General features: G+C 38.1%; 1 protein-coding gene across 2 annotated transcripts in view; it reads right to left on the bottom strand.

Moving 5' to 3' along the window:
- GTF2E2 (general transcription factor IIE subunit 2) overlaps nt 1-24,875 on the bottom strand; it is a 79,238-nt gene that overhangs the window by 18,707 nt on the left and 35,656 nt on the right. For both annotated transcript variants that reach the window (XR_004271972.1, XM_032288296.1), the window contains exons 4-6: nt 16,098-16,205; nt 13,810-13,992; nt 9,280-9,373 (exon numbers count right to left, since the gene is read on the bottom strand). Coding sequence is in view for 1 of the 2 variants with exons in the window: in XM_032288296.1 (XP_032144187.1) it covers nt 9,280-9,373; nt 13,810-13,992; nt 16,098-16,205 (385 nt within the window). In the remaining variant the exon portion in view is untranslated. The remainder of the gene's footprint in view (nt 1-9,279; nt 9,374-13,809; nt 13,993-16,097; nt 16,206-24,875) is intronic.

Here is a 24,875-nt window from a genome sequence, read left to right as displayed (position 1 = left end):
CTTACAGTCTAGGTTGGGTCATTGTCCTGCAACCCCAGCTAACTGATAAATCCAAGAAGATTATCAGCGTGCAGGTTTCTGGGGTTTATTGTTGCTGTAAGCGTAGGAACAATGTTTTCTCTAGCTTTCTCCATTCTAAGTAGAAGCTAAAAGTCCCCAACTACCTGCTTTTTAGCCAAACTTTAAAGGCTATGTAATGAATGTGACTAGCTTTGCTAACTACAGGCATATATGAAAGAAAATAATTTCAGGTCAAACTTCCAGCTCAGAAATAAAAATACCTCTGTAATCCCAATAAAATATGCAAAATTATTGTTTTAAAATGTATACAATAAACAGAATTTTACATGTCAAATGTATTATTATAGCTGCTGAAGAAACTATATCATACAAAGGAATAGTTCTGGTATTTTGATCAATGGGTTAACTTCTAATTTATCAACATGTGAAAACTGTATTTCTGTAGAATAGGTGTTACATATCTGTGTAACAACTCAACTGTGTACTTCTATCTATATAACAATAAAGGCAAAATGGGAAAAAGTACATATGAAAAACGTACCTTTTACACATGGGTTGACTTCATTCACTGTGCTTTCTACCAAGGCTTACTCGCACTGTAAAATTTCAGTTTCTTGAAGACTGAAATTACTTTGCTTTTCTACCTGATATGCACATAAGCTTATATACCACAAGCCTCTTGTGACACAATCACAGAGGTAATATTACCTACATAAATAGTGACAGCAATGGCCTGGAAAGCTGATCTGCATATTAACGTACAACCAAAAAGAATACACAACAGTATACATTTTAATGGCACAATGGAATTGAAAGTACACTTTAAAATTTTTTATTTAACTATTTACTTTTGCTTAAAGTCACTGGGGCTATTTTCAGAGAAAAGTCCTGAATAAAATCTCTTCAATTTTTTAAAATAAAACATGTATACTTAATCCCTGCCTTTCCTTAGCACAATGCTGTTGCAATATTTAAATATGACATCTACTACGTAAATGTATCACAGCTGCATAAATACTTAAGATGAATACTGGAACACAGGGTCAAATTTTAGAGGTACAATCTCACAGGATCTCAAATTTAATTACTTTTTAACAGATGTGGGGACAAAATGTTCAGCTGACAAACAGAAATAACCTGGTTTTCTTTAATTTTATAAAATGAGTGAAAGAAAATGAATTTTTAAAACAAGACAATCTTTGGCTAAGCATGGTGGCTCACATCTGTAATCCCTACACTTTGGGAGGCCAAGGCAGGAGGATTATTTGGCCCAGGAATTCAAGACCAGTCTGGGCAACAGAGCCAGGCTCCCTCTCTATTTATAAAAATTAATAAAATAAAATAAAAACAAGATAATCTTTATGTTCTATGAGGTTGGCAAAGTCAAGCAAAAACACCCAATCAGCATTTGTGAGGACATGAAGAAACAGATTCCTTCTCATTTACTACTGTGGAGGTATAAATTGGTCTAATTTTACTATAGAGATTTGGTAAGGTATTAGTATTTTTAAAAGTATGTCTATCTTTTGATCCAGCAATTCAACCTCAAGAAAATGTACACACAGCACTATTTATAACATGATAGAGCAAAAAATAATACCAAAAAAAAAAGCAAGCTGGCCCGGGCATGGTGCCTCACGCCTGTTATCCCAGCACTTTGGGCGGGTGAGGCAGGCAGATTACTTGAGGTCAGGAGTTCAAGACTAGCCTGGCCAACTTGGTGAAACACCATCTCTATTAAAAACACAAAAAATTGGCCGGGCATGGTGGTGCACACTTGCAATCCCAGCTACTCAGGAGGCTGAGACAGGAGAATCTCTTGAACCTAGGCAGCAGAAGTTGCAGTGAGCCAAGACTGTACCACTACATTTCAGCCTAGGCGACAGTGCAAGCAAAAAAACAGAACAAAAACAAACAAAAAAAACTTTCCATCTGTGAAGTTATGTCTGGAAATGCGCCAGAAAAAAACTGTTTTAGAGTGTATCAACAAAATAGAATACCACATGGCCATTTTTAAAATAACAATCTAAAGCAGCATCAGCCCCACATCAGGGACTCAAAAGTGGTAGCTACTACAAGAATCCTTTATTCTTAAGATAAAGGTGAAATTGTTTAAGTTTCCAGTAAGAAAAAAGGTACCAGTAATGGGGAAAAAGACTGACACTGGAATTCTCATCAGAAATACCAAAAGCAATAACATCACTGCAAAAAGCGCAAATGTGGCCTGCGACTGCTAAACTGGCTTTGTTTCTTTGCTATCTGTTTAAACAAATACAAAACTATAAAACCACTGAGTCAGTGACCAGATAGATAAGCAAGTAACCAGCTAAGTAGAATTAAAACAACTAGCACTGTGGGTACCATTTTATTTTTCCAATACTAATAACAGTTAACATTACCATGCTCTTACTTTCTACCAGATTCTGTTCCAAGTTCCAAGCACTTTTATTTATATTCCCTCATTTAATCCTCAAAGACAATGAGTAACAATACTATTATTTCTATTTTACAGATGAGGAATCTCAGAGAGGTTAAGTGTCTTGCCTAAGCTAGTAAGGAGCCGAACGAAGATAAAAACTACATGGAGTGAGTAAATCTTTTGTAGAGTAAAAAAATAAAACACAAAATTAAAAAAAGATAAAACCTACAGTCTAATTCCTCAGCACTGACCTCTTCACTATCACATTTATATCACCTTTAAATGAATAGGCTCTTGATTTAAGCAAAGAAATGCCTTTGAAAAATAAGATGCATGCCTAGGTCCAACTACTCTGTGTTCACTTCTACACTGGATTAAAAAATTTACTACACAATCAACTCCCTCCTTACTTGAGCTATATTTCAGTTCAGGACAAGGCTTCTATTACAGACAGAAAGAACCCTCGGTGTGCCTGGAAGTGTGCGCACTCGAGATTTCCTCTCTGTGGCTAAGGTTGCCACCTAGTGGAACAAAACGAAAATCTGCATCAACACAAAGCATAAAGGATTCTGAGGCACAAAAAGGGGAGGGGGGAGACGAATGTTAAAACCTGTGTCAATTTTCAATGGGTCTTCCCTGGAAACACACATTCCTTATATCATTAACAAAAAACTGTTTTGTTTTGGTTTTTTATTACTGATTTATGTAGTACTGGCACTTTCAACTAAAAGACTGGTGGCACCTTACCCAAGGTTCCTGCATGTGGCCGTTCCCTCTGGTGTCTCTACAGCACCATGTGAACACCAAAATGACAAAATGCAAACAGCTGAACTATGCTTCCTGTGTCATCCTATCCCCTCAGCCTGGAAGGTTAAGGACTGCAACCTCATTCACTATGATCTTCCTTCCACCATCAAGTGTGCGGAACGACAGGAGCCAGGCAAAGGAGTCTGGAGACAGTGAGTCTCAATTTTCCTCTATTCTATCAACGTAAACTGGACCCTTAACCAAGTTTCCAGCAAGGCAAGTTTGTTCTACAGGGAACATTTGGTAATGTCTGGAGATACTTTTGGTTGTCACACTGCAGGGAAGCTGAGCTACTGGTATCTAAACAAGCCAGGGATGCTATCAATGCCGTACAATGCACAGGACCACCTCACATCAAAAAAAAAATCACTCCACCCCAAATGTTAACACTGCCAACGTCAAAAACCCTGCTTAACTTCCACCATCCTCCTTAAGGGGGACACAGATCAGTGAAAAATACCAGTTTATAATAGTAATCTGAGCCTATAAACCCAATTCTGTTTAACATAAAGTACTTTAATACACATTTTCTAGGCATATACAATGTTTATTGTACGCACAATACAGAATTATTTACCGTGATAAATCATAGAAATGTACTTTGTATTTTTCAGAACTTTACCAAGAATTCTTTACCACTTAAGGAAAACACCAGTTATGAAATCTAAGTTGCCAATACATCACATATATTAGACCATCTGTGGCTATCATCTTCATAGTGACTTTCATTTCTATTCCATTTGCATTCTAGGATAACTGCTTGAACATTTACACATTTTTGAAAAAAAAATTTTTTTTTGAGACAGAGCTTTGCTCTGTCACCCAGGCTGGAGTGCAGTGGCACGATCTCGGCTCACTACAACCTCCACCTCCCAGGTTCAGGCGATTCTTGTGCCTCAACCTCCCAAGTAGCTGGGATTACAGGCATGTGCCACCATGCCCAGCTCATTTTTGTACCTTTAGTAGAAACCCCAACATGGGGTTTCACCATGTTGGCCAAGCTGGTCTCATACTCCTAACCTCAAGTGATCTGCCTAAGCCAGGCCTCCCAAAGTGCTGGGATTACAGGCTAAGACACCACGTCTGGCTGAAATAAATTTTTAAATCATAAAAACATATTTTTACTTCTCCTTCACACTGCACTTCTCCTTACACTGACTCTTTAAGAAAGTATGTTTATCAGTAGGTTATATTATCTATGAACTTAATTTCACAAGTGCAAAGATGATGTTACAAAGCATTTGTTATAAAAAGTGTTCACTGTCTTTGGGAGGCCGACGCGGGCAGATCACCTGAGGTTGGGAGTTCAAGACTAGCCTGACCAACATGGAGAAATCCCGTGTCTATTAGAAATACAAAATTAGCCAGGCATGGTGGCATATGGCTATAATCCCAGCTACCAGGGAAGCTGAGGCAGAAGAATAGCTTGAACCAGGGAGGCAGAGGTTGCGGTAAACAGAGATTGCACCATTGAACCCTAGCCTGGGCAACAAGAGTGAAACTTCACCACAAAACAAAAAAGAAAAAAAATGTTCATTGAATCTGGTGAAACAAAAACCACTCTAGAAAAAAAAAAAACAAAGGCCTTGCTACAGTCTTTGTCTTTGTTATTCCCCCTGCCTGGATGCTTGCCTTACAGTCCCACACGTGGACACTATGCTGACTCCTGGCAAGGCTAGCTCCACCTCATTTATCCTGTTTTAGTTCAGTTCACCTTTTTTTTCACAGAGGTTGTATCTGAACTTCACCACCCCCACCTTACCACAGAGCTCATTTATTTCCTTACTAGCATTTCACACAATCTGCAAGATTTTCAATTTTTGTATATTGCCCCCCTTCAGAATGGAAGCTCCAGAAAGACAGGGACTGAGCAATCTTATACCCTATATTTAGCAAAATGACTAGGGCACTTAGCAGGAGATCATTAAATATTTATTGAATAAACAGGCTTATGAATAAACATTAATAGATTATAACAAAAATCCCAGAAACTGTCAACAAGGAAATAAAAAGACAACCAAGAATAAAAGAATGAAAAGAAATTATACCATTTCCAAGTAAATGATGGGAAGATTACAACACATAATAAAGACAGTAAATGTAAAATGACGGAACTGATTCAAAAGTTAAAGCCATCGGTATGCCTTCTACAGAAACACCTAAAACCAAAAATACAGAGAGAGGCTAAAAGATGGGCAAAATACATCAAATTTTTAAAAAGCCAGAGGTTAAGAGACTCAGATGAGATAAAGCCGGACCTCAAGGAAAAGAACATTAAATACAACCAAAAGAGACACTTTATAATGATTTTGAACACAATTCTTAAACTATGACTGCCAAGAATGTTTATAAACTAAAAACTCTGCGTGAAAATATAACAAAGCAGTAACTCCAGGAAATATCAGGGAAAAAAAAAAGTAAAAGTTGTGAGAGATTCTGATGTTTGCTCAGTCATTGCTTAGATCAAGCAGTCAAAAAATAAATATGTATATAGATGAAAATCTGATAGATTGTATTTTCTATTAAAATGAAAACATGACAAACAACAAAAATAAGTAGTTCACAAAGAAACAAAGAAAGAATAAATACAAAAAATTTGGAATAAAAAGAGAAAATAAAATCCTAAGGCTACTCTATAAAATCGCACACTATTAAATTTGAAATTTTAAAATGAATGATTTTCAGGGAAAACACAAATTATCAAAATTGACTCACACGATAGAAAACTTAAAGACATAAGCAAATAAAACATTAAGAATGTTGCCAAGAAAGCAACAAGCCAGATGTATATGCTTCCACATTTTTAAGGAATTTACTATTCTCATAAGAAATGAGTGGGGAGGGGAAGAAAAACTTTTCTTTTTATGAACCCAGCATAATAACCATAACTAAAATCTGACAAAGCACACAAAAAAGAAAACTGACCATACTGAAACCATATTTAGTGTCCTAAATACACTAATATAAAGAACCTATAAATACATAAAGCCAAAAAAAGGTTATCCTATGAGTATAAGGATGGTTCAATACTAAGAAACATAGTAGTCCATTTCACCATAAATTAAATAAGTTAGAAACAACAAAGATCTCAAAAGATGCAAAAATATTTTCTCAATTTACTTCTGCAATATCTTCCTGATCTCTATGGCTACTTCATAAAAAATACATAGCCAATGTGTAAGCTACGTAAAGGTATTTGCTTCAGCATTGTTAAATATTTTAAAACCCATTAATCAGGTACACACAGTGAAGTACTAATCAGCCATACATCATTATGGAATATTTGTAATGCTGAGAAAGCAAACTAAAAGAATAAACATCAAATTACTTACAGAACTCGTTCCTGATTATGTAAGATTTTACTAACAAGCATTTTATCACAGGACATGTATCACATATGTGATGCATGTTTAATAGTAATATTAAACTCCAGCATATGTGATGCATGAGTTTAATGTTTAATGTTACGATTTTACTCTATGTACTGCTACACTGTTATTGTTTTCTAGGGGGGAAAAGTGAAAACTCTCATTTTGCCCCTATGAGCCATGTAATAAGGAAACAGGAAAGAGTTTAGGCCAACAAAGGCCATATAAAACGACAAAGGCCAAATAAAATGACGGCGATAATATTAAGGAAATACAGATAAAAGATACACAAACAGGAAAAAGCAGAGCAAAGTTAAAACAATGGTATCCACAGAAAGGGTACACAAGGGACAGTGACAGCCTAGTGTGTGGATTACATGTGAGCCTCCCACTGCTAAACAGTGTATTCCTCAAATAACCCCAAAGAAATACTATTTAGAAATTCTAGAGTTTCATTTGCACTCTTACAAAGCTACTGCAATCTCTTTCCTATCAACCACTTGCCTCAAGTTAGACATCTTTTTACACAACAGACATTCTACACTATGCTGCCATCTGCAGAGCAGACTTAACACTAAAATTCCCACCGAGAACATTTAAATATGATGTTTGTTGAAGGCATCAAAGTAAATGATGGAGAAACTAAAACTGAACTAGTGATATAACTATATTGGGAGAGGAGTGATAAGTACAGGAAAGAGAAATGACAGTAAGTCACACAATGTTTAAAGTTTTAAAAAAAAAAAAAAAAAAAAAAAACAAGAAACAATAGCATAAGCATATTTAGCAATTGGGAACAAACTGAAGAACCCAAAATAAAACTAATTAAGTAGCTGCCACAAAAGAAAGAAAAGCTAGAGTAGGGAAAGGCATGTCTGCCTTTTATTACAGCATTTTACTCTCTGAACTTGCAATACTTGTAAGTTTTTTTAAGTATTGCAAATATTTTCCAAAATGAGTCAATTATGCCTAAGAATAAAGGAATCAGTTATTTCTTAGAGGCGTATTTTTTTTTAAGCTCAGAAATATCTTAAATGGTTTTTAAACTTAAAAAAAAAAAAAAAAAAAAAAAAACAAGGTCTCACTCTGTCACTCACTCAACCAAGGCTGGTGTGCAGCGGCACGATCAGCTCACTGCAACCTCAAGCTCCTGAGTTCAAGCAATCTAACCTCCTGTCTCAGCCTCACAAATAGTTGACCACAGGCATGTGCCACCAAGCCTGGCTATTTTTTATGTTTTTTGTAGAGATAGGGTCTCACTTTTTTGCCCAAGCTGGTCTTGAACTCCTGGCTTCAAGTGATCCTCACGCCTTGGCCTCTGAAAGTGCTGGGATTAGAGGCAGAAACCACCATGCCCAGCCTTAAATGTTTTTAAAAGCAAAGGCAACATTCCAAGTAACGAAGTCTAAAAGCAATATAAAAATTGCCAAGCAGTGCTGAAGTCTTTGTTCAATAGGCACCAATCACTACAATGGATAAGTTTACTACATACTTGCTGTGTTATATACAAAAGCTTATTAAAAACAGCACCATCAAACAACTGGAATACTGCCGCAAATTTTTATTTAATTAATATTTATTATCAACCAATTCCCTGTAAGGTACTCAACTGGGATTTTCACAAAAACACAATTTCCTAAAACAACTTCGGGCAAACTAAAGCCCTATCTACCAGAACCACAAGCCTGGATATCTACAGTCAGATAGTCAGAAAACAAAAGGAAAACTTAAGGTTACTGCACAAATCACAAAATCAAAATCAAGACATTTACTCGCTACTAGAGGGATAAGACTTATAAATATATTTGTTATACAAAATTACTAATTCAGTAGAATCTCTTTTATTTAATGCCATATAGAAGAGCCAATAGGACTACCAGGCAGGCCACAGCAATAGTCTCACATTTGGAGTTTATTAGTATTTTGCTCTATGTAATTTAGTATTTTACTGTTAATTTCCATTATTTTGAAATTTTATAAGTAAACTGATATTCAATTATTTTCCTGCCATTTTATAAAACTTCCACAGTAATACAAATTTACAGTAAAATACCATTACATTTGCTAAAATGGCAATTTCTACTTGAACAAGAAATTTTTCATCATTAAACCTTTGTTTAATGATGACAAGTTATTGACCAAAATTTAAAACTAAAGTCCAAATATAGGTATTGTACATTTAGTAAGAGACCTGACATACAGCTTAGCATCCAACTCCACATTTCCAAAAAGGAAAACATCATCTCCTTCCTATTCAATTTGATAACTGAAAGATTCATAAGGTAAGAGAATACCATTCACCAATAAAAGTTTATTCTTTTTCCTATCCTGCATCAAGCTTTTGTATCAGGGTATGAACTTATATTTGTAAAAGTATAAAAATAAAGAAACAAACTCGTTTGGCACAGCTGAGCTACAAACATAAGAAATCCTGAACTGAGATGTTAAGTATAATTAACCTAAAATCTTTCAAATCACATATTTCAAATTGCATTCTAAGAAACAATATGTTAGACATAGGGGCCACTGGCTCTGTTCTAAGAGATGATAATGCTAAAAAACCAGTAGGATTTAAATTATAATTGTATTACAAATATAAATTTTATCACCATAAAATTGTAATATACTTGCAAACTAAAGAAAGTATAATATAGAAAGACTCACCTTCATCCACAGAAAACTGACAGCTCTTATCATTGAAGAAAAGTATTTTCTTCTTATCAGGACGATTTACAAATAGTATCTGGTCCCCCAAAGCCTTAAAGATAGATAAAACAAAAATTTTTCAGTTAACTCCAAATTACCTCACCAAAAAAAATTTTCACACAATAAAGGACTTTCATTTCCTTAACCCACTCAGTGTACCACCATAGGGTCCACTGGACCCAATTTTAGTTTTTGTTTTGTTTTTAAGAGACACTCAGACTGGAGAGCAGTGGCACAACCACAGCTCACTGCAGCTTCAACCTCTCAGGCTCAAGCAATCCTCCCACCTCAGCCTCTGGAATAGCTGGGACCACAGGTGCATTGCCACCATGTCTAGTTAATGTTCTTAAGTTTTTCTAGAGAAAGAGTCTCACTATATTGCCAGAGCTGGTCTTGAACTACTGGGCTCAAACAATCTTCCCACCTCAGCCTCCCAAAGTGCAGGGAGTACAGGCATGAGCCACTCCACCAAGCCTCAATTTTAGTTTTAGAGTTTCTTTCTTGAGCACTGTTTTTGGTTTGCTTCTTTTTTTTTTTTTTTGAGACAGAGTCTCATCCTGTCGCCCAGCCTAGGGTGCAACGGCACGATCTGCGCTCACTGCAACCTTCTATCTCCTTGGTTCAAGCGATTATCCTGCCTTAGCCTCCTGAGTAGCTGGGACAACAGGCAAGTGCCACAACGCCCACCCAACTTTTTGTTTAGCAGAGACATAGTTTCACCATGTTGGCCAGGCTGGTCTCGAACTCCTGACCTCATGATCCACCCACCTTGGTCTCCCAAAGTGCTGGGAATACAGGCATGAGCCACCTCGCCCAGAAGTTCTATTTTTAAAAAATTAGTATTTCACAACTTGTATTCTTAGATGTCTTCCAAAGAACAAAAAGAAAATGTGTTTCACTTAAAACAATAAAATTCAATCTTTGTTGCAATTACTATTTGGGTCCATGGGACTCTTTTACTAATCTAAGATGCATAATGGAATCTTGGTATTCTTACTTTTCCTCTACCTTGAGATATTTTCCTACTTACTCATCATTACCCATCAATTATTTCCATTTGTGCTTTTAAAATCCTAAAATAGTAAGAAAACAGAAGAATGATTAAATCACCTAGAAATGTGATGCAATGGTGAAATATCATGGGCATCCTTCTGTTTGCTTACCGCATAGCCCAAAGTATTACATTACACCTTTTCAATAACATATAAAAGACTGGAAGAGTCTTCTTGTCTTTTTAACTTTCATTGAGCACACCTGACAAAAAAATGTTGTTATTTTCTACCCTTGAGAGCAAAGACAAGAAAACTGACAAAGGACATTTCACAATTATTAGATGAATCAAAATATGAATGCAGAAAGTCAAATAGCAGCACTCTAGAGTATCTGGTAAAAATTCATCATAGGAATAAAGTCTCAAGCTATGATCTTTAGATGACAATAACACAAGTGAATAATCTCAAGCTTAAGAATCAACAAGTCAACAAGATGCTTCTAAATACAAAATGGAAACGACATTGTCATCCCGTTATTCAACTGGAAGATTATCACACAATATTTTGTGACAAGAATCTTTATCATCTCACTTTGCTAAAAGGATATGTGATAGTATTCCTTCTTCTTTTCGATGTGTGTTTGCCGAAACTTACTTGATACAGGAGTTAAATTCTTAATAAAACCTCTAATAAAGCTGTTTTCATCATTCCATTATTCTTACTCATGTAAATTATTCATGAAACGGCTTAAAATAGTATAAAAGTAACAGTCCACTAGATCCAGGTGGTAAAAAGTGATGACTACAGAATGAGTAACCCAAATCCCAAAATCTCAAATCCAAAATCCAGAGCTTTTTGAGTGTTAACATGACATACAAAAGAAATACTTACTGGGGGGGATGGGCATGGTGGCTCACGCCTGTAATCCATGCACTCTGGGAGGATCACTTGAGGTCAGGAGTTCAAGACCAGCCTGGCCAACATGGTGAAAGCCCCATCTCTACTAGAAATACAAAAATTAGCCAGGTGTGTGGCGGGTGCCTATAATCCCAGCTACTTGGGAGGCTGAGGCAGGACAATCTCTTAAACCTAGGAGATGGACATTGCAGTGAGCCAAGATCATACCCCTGCACTCCAGCCAAGGTGAAAGAGCAAGACTCCGTCTTTAAAAAAAAAAAAAAAGAAAGAAAAAGAAAAAGAAAAGAAAAGAAAAGAAATATTGGAGCATTTTGGATTTCAGGTTTTCAGCTTTGGGATATTCAGCTGGTATAATGAAAATATCCCCAAATCTGAAAAAATCCAAAATGCAAAACACTTCTGGTTCCAAGCATTTCAGATAAAGAGATAGTAAAATTGTACATACGTAAAATAAATGAAGTAACCTGAAGGCACTGCTAAAAAAAATTAAAGACATGAATAAATGATAAGAATTCTGCGCTTATGTATTTAAAAACTTAATGCAGTTACAATTAATAACTGTATTAACTGATGGGGATTACACTGAATATGTAGATAACTTTGGGTAGTACTGACAGTTACCCAGTTTCACCATGTTGGCCACGTTGGTCTCAAATTCCTGACCTCAAGTGATCCGCCTGCCCTCAGCCTCCCAAAGTACTGGGAATACAGGTTGGCCTGATTAATGTCGCTTTGAAATCAGGAAGATTTCAAACGTAGATACATATTTAATATGTAGATAATTTTGGGTAGTATTGACAGTTACAATGTAATCCCTATCAAAATCCCAATGGCATTTTTTCGCAGAAATGGAAAAATCCATCCAAAAATTTATATGAAACTTCAAGGGACCATAAAAACAGCCTGAAATGGTTTGGATCTGTGTCCCCATCAAATCTCATGTCAAACTGTAATCCCAATGTTGGAGGTAGGGCTGGTGGGAGGTGACTAGATTGTGAAGATGGATTTCCCCCTTGGTGCTATTCTCCTGATAGTGAGTTCTCGTGAGATCTGGTCATTTAAAAGTCTGTGGCACCCTCCCCACACTCTCAAAATGGAAACGGGCACCTGTAATCCCAGCTCCTGGGCCATGTTAAGATGAGCCTGCTTCCCCTTCAACTTCTGCCATGATTATAAGTTTCCTGAGACCTCTCTGGAAGCTGAGTAGACAACAGCACCATGCTTCCTAGACAGCCTGCAGAACCATGAGCCAATTAAATCTTATCTTTATAAATTACCCAGTCTCAAGCATTCCTCTATAGCAGTGCAAGAATGGACTAATACAAAGCCAAAACAATCCTGAACAACAACAAAATTGGTGACCTCACTCTTCCTGATTTCAAAACATACTACGAAGCCACATTAATCAGGCCAGGTGTGGTAGCTCACACCTGTATTCCCAGCACTTTGGGAGGTCAAAGGCAGGCAGATCATCTGAGGTCAGGAGTCTGAGACCAACCTGGCCAACATGGTGAAACTGCATCTCTACTAAAAATACCGTAACCCCGGCTACTCGGGAGGTTGAGGCAGGAGTATCACTTGAACCGGAGGCAGAAGTTGCTGCACTCCAGCCTGGGTGACAGAGTGAGACTCTATCTCCACAAAAAAAAAAAGCTACATTAATCAAAACAATGTACTACTGGCATGAAAAAAAGACATATAGGCCTATGGAACAGAATAGAGAGCCCAGAAATAAACCTTCACATATATGGTCAAATGAATTTCCACATGGGGTACCAAGACTAAGACTATTCAATGGGCTTACAATTAAAAAACACACCAGCTGGGCTTAACAAGTTGGAAGTGAAGAAGAAGAAAAGTCAGTGAAATTTGACAATGGATTAATAGAACAGAAAAAAAAATATCTGAAATAAATAAAAAGAGCCTCAGGGACTTGTGGTACAATATCAGGTGGTCTGACATGTATAATTCCATTACCAAGAAGCAGAGGAGATAAAGGGGCAAGTTTTCTTCTACAGGTAGCAAAAAGAATGAACCTGCTTAATAAGCTGACATTAATCAGTAGCAACTGTGACAAATGGAAACAAGCAGCTTTCTCCAGTACGTTTCAAATTTAAACCGGAAATGTAATCTGTATCAATAGGACTTTCATAGATAGCCCCTTCAGGACTTCAAAAGAGCCAGGCTATTAACCAGTGCTTTTGTGTTTAATACTTCTAGTTCCTCAGGTAAGGAACATCTACTAGTGTTATAGAAGATGCTCTTATTTACAAACACAGCTTACAAGAGAAACTCTCTTGCCTTTGAGGAAAATTTTCCAGAAATATCCTTAACAGTGTCACAATCATACAGCAACAACAACAACAGGAACCTACTAAAGTTACACAGAGATGGCTGCTCCCTCTCCTGCTTGGTGGCACAAGATAAATTTCAAATCTTCAAGTGGCTCACTATAACCCCATTTGTATATAATGGAAGCTTTAAAAACAACTGTTAAATGTTTGATATTTTAAAAACCAAGAAGTCATTATTCATTCAAATTATATCAAGACATAGAAAGAAAAGAGAGATTAGTTACCTTGACAGCTTTCTGGGAATTGGGCAGTGCTTCTTCTATGTCTTCTAAAAGAATTCCTCCTAATCCTCGCTGGTCATGCTGATCTAAGAGCCTGAGTAGGGCCTTCTTATCTTTCACGTTGTACTTGGGCTTGAAAGCATACTTCCCATCTATTACTTCAATTTTGGGATTGTTAACTAAAGCCTGTAACCGTGAATAAAAATGGTAATATATTAACAAATGGAAACATAAATACTAAATTCTTTTTTTTTTTTGAAACCGTCTTGTTCCGTCTCCCAAGCTGGAGTGTAGTGGTGCCATCACGGCTCACTGCAGCATACGCTTGCTGGGTTCAAGCTATTCTCCTGCCTCAGTCTCCCGAGTAGCTGAGACTACAGGTGCACACTGCCACATTCAGCTACTTTTTTTTATTTTTAGTAGAGACAGGGTTTTACCAGGTTGGCCAGGCTGTTCTTGAACTTCTGACCTCATGTGATCCACCCACCTCAACCTCCCAAAGTACTGGGATTATAGCCGTGAGCCACCTCACCCAGCCCATATATACATTCTTAATTCTACTAATTATTTTAAAATACAACAGTAGCCAAAACAGTGACAAATTAAAAGTACCTTATGAATACAAACTGGTAGGCCTAAAATCCTGGACATCCAGGATTCCAGAACGGATCAGCCTGGTGCTCACTTTTTACAAAAGAAAGTGTATTATTTACCTAAATTATTTGAAGAGAAATAAGCCATTTTAACAGAACTGCTTTGAAAAAAGCTAAATCCATATTCTTTTAGAAGTCAAAATGGGTACAAATCAATAAAACACCCACTAATATTAACAAAGTAAACTGAGTAGTGCCTATTCCACCCACTAAGTATAGCTTATCACATACTGGCATTATGTATAACGGGAGGGACACTACGCTTACTAGTCAATGTCTTCCCCACCTGCTATCAACTGGCACTGGCAGCTGTGGAAGGAACTGAAAAGGACCAGACTAGCGCATACAAGAACTTTACCTATAATGGCAGCTTGAAAATGAAACTGAGTAGGAATGCAGGAATTACTGAATATAATTATGTTTCTAGTCAGTTCTGTTGTACAGCTAATATCAGAAAGAAAGCTCAAGAAAGAACATCCCTATATATTTTCTTCTGCAGCTGCCAGCCTGCCCTGAAAGGAGAGAGAGAAGAAACACAGAAAGAAGAAAAAAGGGAGAACAGAATAGTAAAATGATCAAAGTAATTGATAACTATATGTTGGCAGTCTATGAAATCTCAAGGTTAGGTAAACCAGCAAATTTAAATGTGGATTATCATTGTCTATCACTAATACAATGGGCTACAATGATACTGATTAATGGTCATGTTACATTATAAAAGTCAAGACCTATATTTTTCATGGTAAAAAACAAATAAATTATATGTTAGTAATTTTATATTTGGTTTCTAGAATCTATCTCTGGTCCTAGAAAGTTGTCTTCTTAGTTTTCACTTCATATTTAAATTCAAAAGCAGTAAACATCTGAATTTTTAAACGCTATTCATTTCCAAATTAGCATGGTCACTGAATGTGTTGGGGTTTCTTCAAATGGTGTGTGTTCATACAGCCTTCATGACTTTTTTCCCCACATAAAGTCATAATAGCAGTAATTGTGCAACAAAATGTCTTCCCATCCCTGCAGTACCTAATGCTTTAAAATTTTCTAAAACAAAAACAATTCTAAATTATAAATCTGGCAATTCAAACTAAGCATTAATTAATCTGTAAAAAACATAAGTGGAATTGGTACATTGACTTCTTTACAACTTTTACACAGAAGTTTACCTTTAACATTATGAAATAAATACATACATAAAAGTATATGAAAACCAACAAATCAGTATTATAAATGTGTACATCCAAAAAACAACCCTACACGATTTCTTTTAAGAAAAAGCAAAAACCATTATCAGATTTCACCATATTAAAAACATTCTAGACAAGGCCCAGTGGCTCATGCCTGTAACCCTAGCACTTTGAAAGACTGATCACTTAAGGGCAAGAGCTCAAGACCAGCCTGGCCAACGTGGTGAAATCCTGTCTCTACTAAAAATATAAAAATTAGCCTGGCATCATGGCGCACGCCTGCAGTCCCAACTACTCGGGAGGCTGAGGCTGCAGTGAGCTGAGATCATGCCACTGCATTCCAGCCTGTGCAACAGAGCAAGACTCTGTCAAAAAAAAAAAAAAATTATAGTGACAGGAAATCTCTTAATAATCAAATAATTTTTTAACAATGTTTTAAGCCTGTTCTTACCTCAGTCATTAGCCATTGTTTCTGCTTGAGTCCAATATCTAAATGCTGTGTTTCATCCAAAATTTCATCTAAGGTTAGAGGATGCGTATCTCCTCGCTGATGCCGTGTCTATTGAGTGAAAAAATTGTTATTAGAACATAATTTTAAAATGCTAGATGCCTTAAATCATAGTTACATGTATATAAATCTTTTCATACATAAATCTTTTCAGGAATGAAAAACATATTCCAGGTAGAATAATTATACTGATGAAGAGCACAGACTCTGAAATCAGTACTGGATTGAGACTCACCGCTCTATAAAATCAAATGATAAACTGACAAAAATATACAATTCATACCACAAAGAGCTAATCTGCCTGGCATTTCAAGAACATCAAAAACCTAACAAACTAGTCCAAGCATGGTGGCTCACAGTTGTAATCCCAGCACTTTGGGATTATACTTTGGGAGGCTTGAGGCAGGGGAATCACTTGAGGTCAGGTGTTCGAGACCAGCAGGGCCAACACAATGAAACTCCATCTCTACTAAAAATACAAAACAAATTAGCTGCACATAGTGGTGCATGTTTGTAATCTCAGCTACTAGGGAGGCTGAGGCAAGAGGATCGCTTGAACCTGGGAGGAAGAGGCTGCAGTGAGCTGAGATCATGCCACTGTACTCCAGACTGGGGGACAGAGCAAGGCTCTATCTCGAAAACAAACAAACAAAAAAAAACAAAAAAAGGCTGGGCGCGGTGGCTCACGCCTATAATCCCAGCACTTTGGGAGTCCGAGGCAGGTGGATCACCTGAGGTCAGGAGTTCAAGACCAGCCTGACCAACATGGTGAAACCCTGTCTCTACTAAAAATACAAAACAAATTAGTTGGGCATGGTGGTGCACGCCTGTAGTCCCAGCTACTCAGGAGGCTGAGGCAGAATTGATTGAACCCAGGAGGTAGAGACTGCAGTGAGCCGAGATCATGCCACTGCACTACAGCCTAGGTGACAGTGCCAGACTCCGTCTCAAAAAAAAAAAAAGCTAACAGAAAGCCCAAAGACAGAAACACACAGATTACTAAAAATAAATGACCTTAAACATATGAAAAGACACTCAACGTTCACCAAGTCATCTTATATCTAGAAACTCACCCTACAGATATACCAGCACCACAGGAAAGTGACTTATGGTTACTGTAACATTGTTTAAAAGGAAAATACTAGAAATAACCCAAGCGCTCATAAATAGAAGACGATTAACCACAGCACATCCATCCTACTATACAGATGTTCATAAAGTAAATGTAAAAGTTCTCTATGTGCTAAATTGAAAAGATGTCCAGGACAAATTAATACGTTAAAAAACCTATGTATCATGCCTATCCAATGAAAACACACACACACACACACACACACACACACACACGTACATACCAAAAGCTAGTGAGGATGCAAAGGAACAGGAACTCTCATTCATTGCTGGTGAGTGTGTGAAATGGTACACCGTGGAAGACAGTTCAGCACTTTCTTACACTAAACACTCTTAGCATTCAATTAATCCAGCAATCATGATCCTTGGCATTTACTCAAATAAGCCAAAAATTCATGTGCATACAAAAATTCCCAAAGTTGCTTATTACAGCTTTATCCGTAACTGCCAAGAGCTGGAAGCAACCACGATGTCCTTCAGTAGGTGAGTGGGTAAATAAACTGTGGTATTCACAGCCAATGGAATACTACCCAGTGCTACAAAGAAATGAGCTATCAAGCTATGAAAAACCATGGAGAAACCTTAAATACATAGTACTAACAAAAAGTAGCCAATCTAAAAAGGCTACATACTGTATGGTTCCAACTACTGACATTCTGGAAAAGGCAAAACCATGGAGACAATAAAAAGTTTAGTGGCTGCCAAGGGTTGGGGGGAGGGAAGGAGGAATAGGCAGAGCCCTAAGGTTTTTTAGGGCAGTGAAAATACTTAGTAGCATACTATAGTGGTAGACACAGGTCATTATATATTTGTATAAACCCACAGAAAGAACATCACTAAGAGTCAACTCTGGACTTTGAGGGGTAATTTGTCAATGTAGGTTCGATTGTCACAAATGTACTCTTCTGGTGCACGATGTTGACAGTGGAGGAAGCTGTGGGGGGATGGGCAGAGAATGGATGAGAATTCTGTACTTTCCACTCAATTTTGCTGTGAACCTAAAACTGCTCTAAAAAATAAAATATTTTTAAAATAAATAAGAAAAAAGTATATATGTTAAAAAACATATGCAGGCCGGGCGCAGTGGCTCACGCCTGTAATCCCAGCACTTTGGGAGGCTGAGGCAGGTGGATCACGAGGTCAAGAGATCGAGACCATCCTGGTCAAAACGGTGAAACCCCGTCTCTACTAAAAATACAAAAAATTAGCTGGGCATGGTGGCACGTGCCTGTAATCCCAGCTACTCAGGAGGCTGAGGCAGGAGAATTGCCTGAACCCAGGAGGCGGAGGTTGCAGTGAGCCGAGATTGCGCCATTGCACTCCAGCCTGGGTAACAAGAGCGAAACTCCGACTCAAAAAAAAAAAAAAATATATATATATATATATGCAGTGTAAACCCTTGTATATAGGGAAGAGCAGAAATAAGTATACATTTGAACTTTGTTTCTGCATAGAGAATCACTAATAAAGTCACAAGAAACTAATAAAAGAGGTAACCTGAAGGAGGCATAAGAGGGGTAAAAATGAGTAGGATGAGAGGTGAGAACAAGACCTCTTCATTATATCTCATTATATAACGTTACTTTTTGTACAAAGAGATACGTTATTTATTCAAAACAAAAATAACTCTTCAACAGAAAAAAAAATCATCCACGCTCCAAGTTTCCTGACAATGAGCAGGTTACTGAACGTCACTGGGCTTCAGTCAGGCCCTGGAAAACTAAATAACCACTTCACCAAACTAAAAGGTACAGTCAGCAGATGGAGACATAAGCCCAACACACCACGTACAAGAACCATTAATTGAGCATTTGCCGTGAATTCATTCACTTATTCATTCAAATTTACCGGTAACTACTACGTGCTGAGAGTATTGCAATGAGACATAACAATAAAATGCAAACTATTTCTGCCTTTAAGAGCTCTCAATAGAGGGGAGAAGCTAAACATACAAGCTACCGAAGTTAGATATGGCCAGGCACAGTGGCTCACACCTGAATCTCAGCAAATTGGAATGTCAAAGTGGGTAGATCGCTTGAACCCAGGAGACTGAGACCAGTCTGGACAACACTGTAAAACTCCAACTCTACCAAAAAATATACATCTATACAAAAATTAATCAGGTGTGGTGGCATGCACTTGCAGTCCCAGTTACTTGGGAGGCTGAGGTGGAAGGACTGCTTGAACACAGGAGGCAGAGGCTACGGTGAGCTGTGGTCATGCCACTGCACTTCAGCCTGAGTGACAGAGGCAGATTCTGCCTCAAAAAAAAAAAAAAACTAGGTATACAACTATCTGTCAAGAAGACATCTTCAATCAGAAGAAATAAAAAACTAAACAGACCTTGAATGATAACATAACTAGAATATAGAGAAATGCCAGGCAGCTACGGTACAGCACAGTGCTTTCCTATGTGGGGCATACACACCCTAGGGGCACAAAACTGAGCACCTCGGGATAATGCTTTAGAATGTTTATCACATTGTTTTTAATTTCCATTTAAAAATTACACTTTACTAGGCTGGGTGCAGTGGCTCACACCTGTAATCCTAGCACTTTGGGAGGCTGAGGCAGGCAGATCACGAGGTCAGGAGTTCAAGGCCAGCCTGGCCAACATAATGAAACCCCGTCTCTACTAAAAATACAAAAAATTGGCTGGACATGGTGGTGCACACTGTAGTCCTAGCTACTCAGGAGGCTGAGGCAGGAGACTCGCTTGAACCTAGGAGGAGGAGGTTGCAGTGAGCCAAGATCACGCCACTGCACTCCACCCTGGGCGACAGAGCAAGACTTCATCTCAGAAAAGGAAAAAAAAAAAAGTTATGCTTCATTAACTAATAGTGAATATGTGGAACTGACAAGAGCGGCTCCTTCGCTTCATGTCAAGGCATCCACATTTTTGATTGTGACATGCATGAAGGAATCCTCAGGCAGGACTGGGAATCCCACATGACAAAGGGCCAGCAGGCGTGGTCTCACTCATTCCTTCACTTTCAGGATTCTGCAACACAGTGGGACTGGCCTCCTATTAGATGGATTGTGGTGAATTTTTTTTTTAAGACTTTTCAAATGCAGACACTGCAGAATGCTATCACAAAGCCCTAAGAAATGAACTACAGGCCTGGCACGGTGGCTCATGCCTGTAATCCCAACACTCTGGGAGGCCAAGGCGTGTGGATCACCTGAGGTCGGCAGTTCAAGACCAGCCTGACCAATATGGTGAAAACCTGTGTCTACTAAAAACACAAAAATTAACTGGGCATAGTAGCCGGTGCCTGTAATCCCGGTTACATGGGAGGCTGAAGTAGGAGAATCGCTTGAACTGAGAGGCAGAGGTTGCAGTAAGACAAGATCGCACCACTGCACTCCTGCCTGGACAACAGAGTGAGACTCTGCCTCCAAAAAAAAAGGAAAAAGAAAAAAGAAATGAATTACAAATTTCTCTTTACAAAAAGGCAAATGTCTCAAATCTGCTCAATATTCTATAATTATAGCAGTTATTTATAGTTTGTTGACAATAATTTAAAAAATAAAATAAGTCATCTGTTCCTTCAAAGTAAAGCTGGCCATTTAATAATGTGTAAAAGTAACCGCTTTTTGAAAGAAATCCATGCCATGGAAAGAGCATTTTGAAAAAGACTCTTTTGGAAATATTTCCATCATTACATGATTTCTGAATTTAAAAGGTGTAAGAATAAAAACTGTCTTATCTGCATATCTTAAAAATGTCATAAACTATTTTCTAAACTTTATTTTTCTTTATTATTTTTGAGACAGAGTCCTGCTCTGTTGCCAGGCTGGAGTGCAGTGGCGCGAACTTGGCTCACTGCAACCTCCACCTCCCGGGTTCAAGCGATTCTCCTGCCTCAGTCTCCTGAGTGACTGGGACTACAGGCACAAACCACCACACCCAGCTATTTTTTTCAGTAGAGATGGGGCTTCACCATGTTGGCCAGGATGGTCTCAATCTCCTCAATCTCCTGACCCCATGATCTGCCCTCCTCAGCTTCCCAAAGTGCTGGGATTACAGGTGTAAGCCACCACACCCAGCCTATTTTAGTAATTTTATAGTATTTTGAGTACTGTTTTACAATCTTTATTTTTTTAAAAGTCTTCCAAACAAAACCCCTCTGTGAATTTAAAATCAAAATTGTCAATAATTTAAAAATTTTAATCCATTTTGAATATTTTGCATAAACCTATTAAAAACAGGAGTTTACTAGCCAAATTGTCAAGATTAAAAAAACAATCAGTGTCATAATCTTGTAAGAATGATCTGCAGCCCCTGAGTGAATAATGCACACCCTCCCTCCAAAGACATACACATCCAAATCTCCGTCACCTATGGCTGTGTTACCTCGTATGACAAAAGGGACTTCACTGGCGTGATTAAACCAAGGATCCTGACACAGGAGACATTACTGCAGATTCCCAGGTGTCCCTTATAAGGGAAAGAGGGTGGCAGGAGAGTGCCAGTGACTCGCAAGAGATGTGACAACAGAAGAGACTGGAGGAAGGGCTATGAGTCAGGGAATGCAGGTAGCTTCTAGAAACTGACAGAAGAAACAGATGCTCCCCTCAGAGCTTCCAGAAGGAACTGGACCTTCCTACAGCCTGACTTTAGCCCAGAAAGCCTGCATTTTGGACCTCTGACTTCCAAAACTGGAAGATAATCAATTTGGTTGTTTTAAGCCACTAAATTTGTGGTAATTTACAGCAACAATAGGAAACTTATATATATATATACACACACACACATACACACACACACACACATATATATATATATAAAACTTATATATATATAAACTTATATATATATATACAAGTGTGTGTGTGTGTGTGTGTTTGTGTGTGTGTATACACACACACACACACTCATTCCTTTGAGATCTATAAATCTTTGGGATCTATAAATCTTTGTAAGGATCTTTATCACTATGACAACAATTAAAACCAAGTATCCAAACAAACTAAACTTAAAATAAGACCTTCATCACTTTGAAAGAAATGGTTAAATGAAGGTGTTTCAGACACAGCACTCGTTTAATCAAACTGCTTTCAGTCAGCAAAAGAGCTTCTTACACTGTTAAAAAAAAATTTTAATGGTATTATTTTAGGCCAGGTATGGTGGCTCACACCTGTAATCCCAGCACTTTCGGAGCCCAAGGTGGGCAGATCACGAGGTTAAGAGATCGAGACCATCCTGGCCAACATGATGAAACCCCATCTCTACTAAAAATACACAAATTAGCTGGGCGTGATGGTGCACGCCTGTAGTCTCAGCTACTCGGGAGGCTGAGGCAGGAGAATGGCTTGAACCTGGGAGGCAGAGGTTGCAGTGAGTTGAGACTGCACCAAATTATTGGAATCAGAACAAAATCAATGACAGGAGTAATAATCAACATATGAAAGCCTAACCATTTTCACTGAGCTTTGTAAACAGAGAAGCCAAAAACGCAGCTATCAAGTTGCCAAGGGGAAGCTATTAGATCAAAATGAGTGATGAGCAATAAAGGACTAAAAGAAACTGAAAATCCCTTACTCATAGATCAGGAATTAAAGAAAAATGAAAAAGTGCTTATAGAGAGTATATACATAATGCCCTAAAACTAAAGACTTGATTTAGTTTTCAGTGAAGAAAACATTTTTGTTAAATTTCTTCCTAATTATTGGATGACTTTTGGTGTGCTGCATTTCATATTTTATTTCACTTTCTTATTTTCCAATTGCAAATTTGTGGAAATTGATTTCATGTCATCTGTGCTTTACTTCTTCCTTTCCAATTTTTATGTTACTACTACTTTCATGCCAGGAAGAACTTCCAAGACAATACAGAACATGAGTTGCGACAATTTGGTAACCTTGTCTTTTTCCTGACCTAAAGAAAACACGTTTGCTATTCTATCGTTAAGTATGATGTTAAATCTAGGTTTTCATAGTTGCCCTCTTACCACTGGGTTTCTCAACCAGCATTTCACAAAACTCTGGGTTTCCAGAAGAAATCATGATTTTTAAAAAATAATTTTTTTTTTTTTTTTTTGAGACACAGTCTCGCTCTATCGCCCAGGCTGGAGTGCACTGGTGTGATCTTGGCTCACTGCAACCTCCACCTCCCAGGTTTAAGCAGTTCTCTGCCTCAGCCTCTCAAGTAGCTGCGACTACGGGCACCTGCCACCACATCTGGCTACTTTTTGTATTTTCAGTAAAGACAGGGTTTCAACATCTTGGCCAGGCTGGTCTTAAACTCCTGACCTCATGATCCACCCACCTCAGCCTCCCAAAGTGCTAGGATTACATTTGTTTTAACTTCTCACATCATGTGATGCTAGTACTCACAATAACAGGCAACTACTGAACAGCCAAACTAATGGTTTCATAAGGAATCTTCCAGCACCATGTGGCAGTGTGCAAGTAGAGCTATGTTCACTTTGCTAAAGCCACTATCAGGGTTTTTTTGTTTTTTGGAGACAGGGTCTCACTCTGTCACCTACGCTGGAGTGCAGTGGCATGATCTCAGCTGACTGCAACCCCCGCCTCCCGGGTTCAAACGATTCCTGTGCCTCAGCCTCCTCCCAAGTAGCTGGGACTATGTGCATGCCCCACCAAGCCCAGCTAATTTTTGTATTTTTAGTAGAGATCGGATTTCGTCATGTTGGCCAGGCTGATCTCAAACTCCTGACCTCAAGTGGTCCACCTGCCTCAGTCTCCCAACGTGCTGGGATTACAGGCATGAGCCACTGTGCCTGGCCTACCACTATCCATTTTTTATGCAATAGGAGCATGTAGGCCACTGATAATTGGTAAGCTCTTTATGGCACAAACTAAAGCACAGTAAGGCTGACAATGTCAGCAAACCCTTCCCAAATTACATCTTCCAACATTCCTTCACACAGTGCCACTGACTTACAGGAGCAACAAGCTCTATTGGTGTAACAGAAAATCTAAGGAAAACATTCATTCTGAACAAAGAATTTTGACACACTAAGACTCAACTGCTTCTTACCACTATGAAATGTTGCAAAACATGGATTATATAACAATAAAAGTAAAATGTATTATGAAGTTTTCATATTTTTTACAACTTTCTCAGTTATCATTCCCTTTAGTTTTATAACTTATTAGCATTTATGTCTTATAAACACGTCTGATAGTCCAGTGTGATGATTTTTTTTTTTTTTTTTTGAGACTGAGTCTGGCTGGAGTACAGCGGCACGATCTCAGCTTATTGCAACTTCCAACTCCCTGGTTCAAGTAATTCTCCTGCTTTAGCCTCCTGAGTAGCTGGGATTACAGGAATGTACAACCATGCCCAGTTAATTTTTGTATTTTTAGTAGAGGCGGGGTTTCACCATGTTGGCCAGGATAGTCTCGATCTCCCAACTTTGTGACCCTCCCACCTCGGCTGGGATTACAGGTGTGAGCCACCGCACCTGACCCAGTGTGATGATTTCTGAAGATGCAGTTTGTGATAGAAGAGAATTCCAAACCTAGGCCCAGGAAAAACTCTAATAAGTTTAGTAAAAAAGAACTATAATCTTCTGGACCATGTTACTGCACCAGTGCAGCAAGAGATAGAGAACACCAGGC

Source organism: Sapajus apella, unplaced genomic scaffold (genome assembly GCF_009761245.1).
Source record: "Sapajus apella isolate SASKATOON/1434 unplaced genomic scaffold, GSC_monkey_1.0 scaffold21, whole genome shotgun sequence".
Lineage (NCBI taxonomy): Eukaryota > Metazoa > Chordata > Mammalia > Primates > Cebidae > Sapajus > Sapajus apella.
The sequence above is the reverse complement of the archived record's forward strand: the minus strand, read 5'-3'. Positions and strand labels throughout refer to the sequence as shown.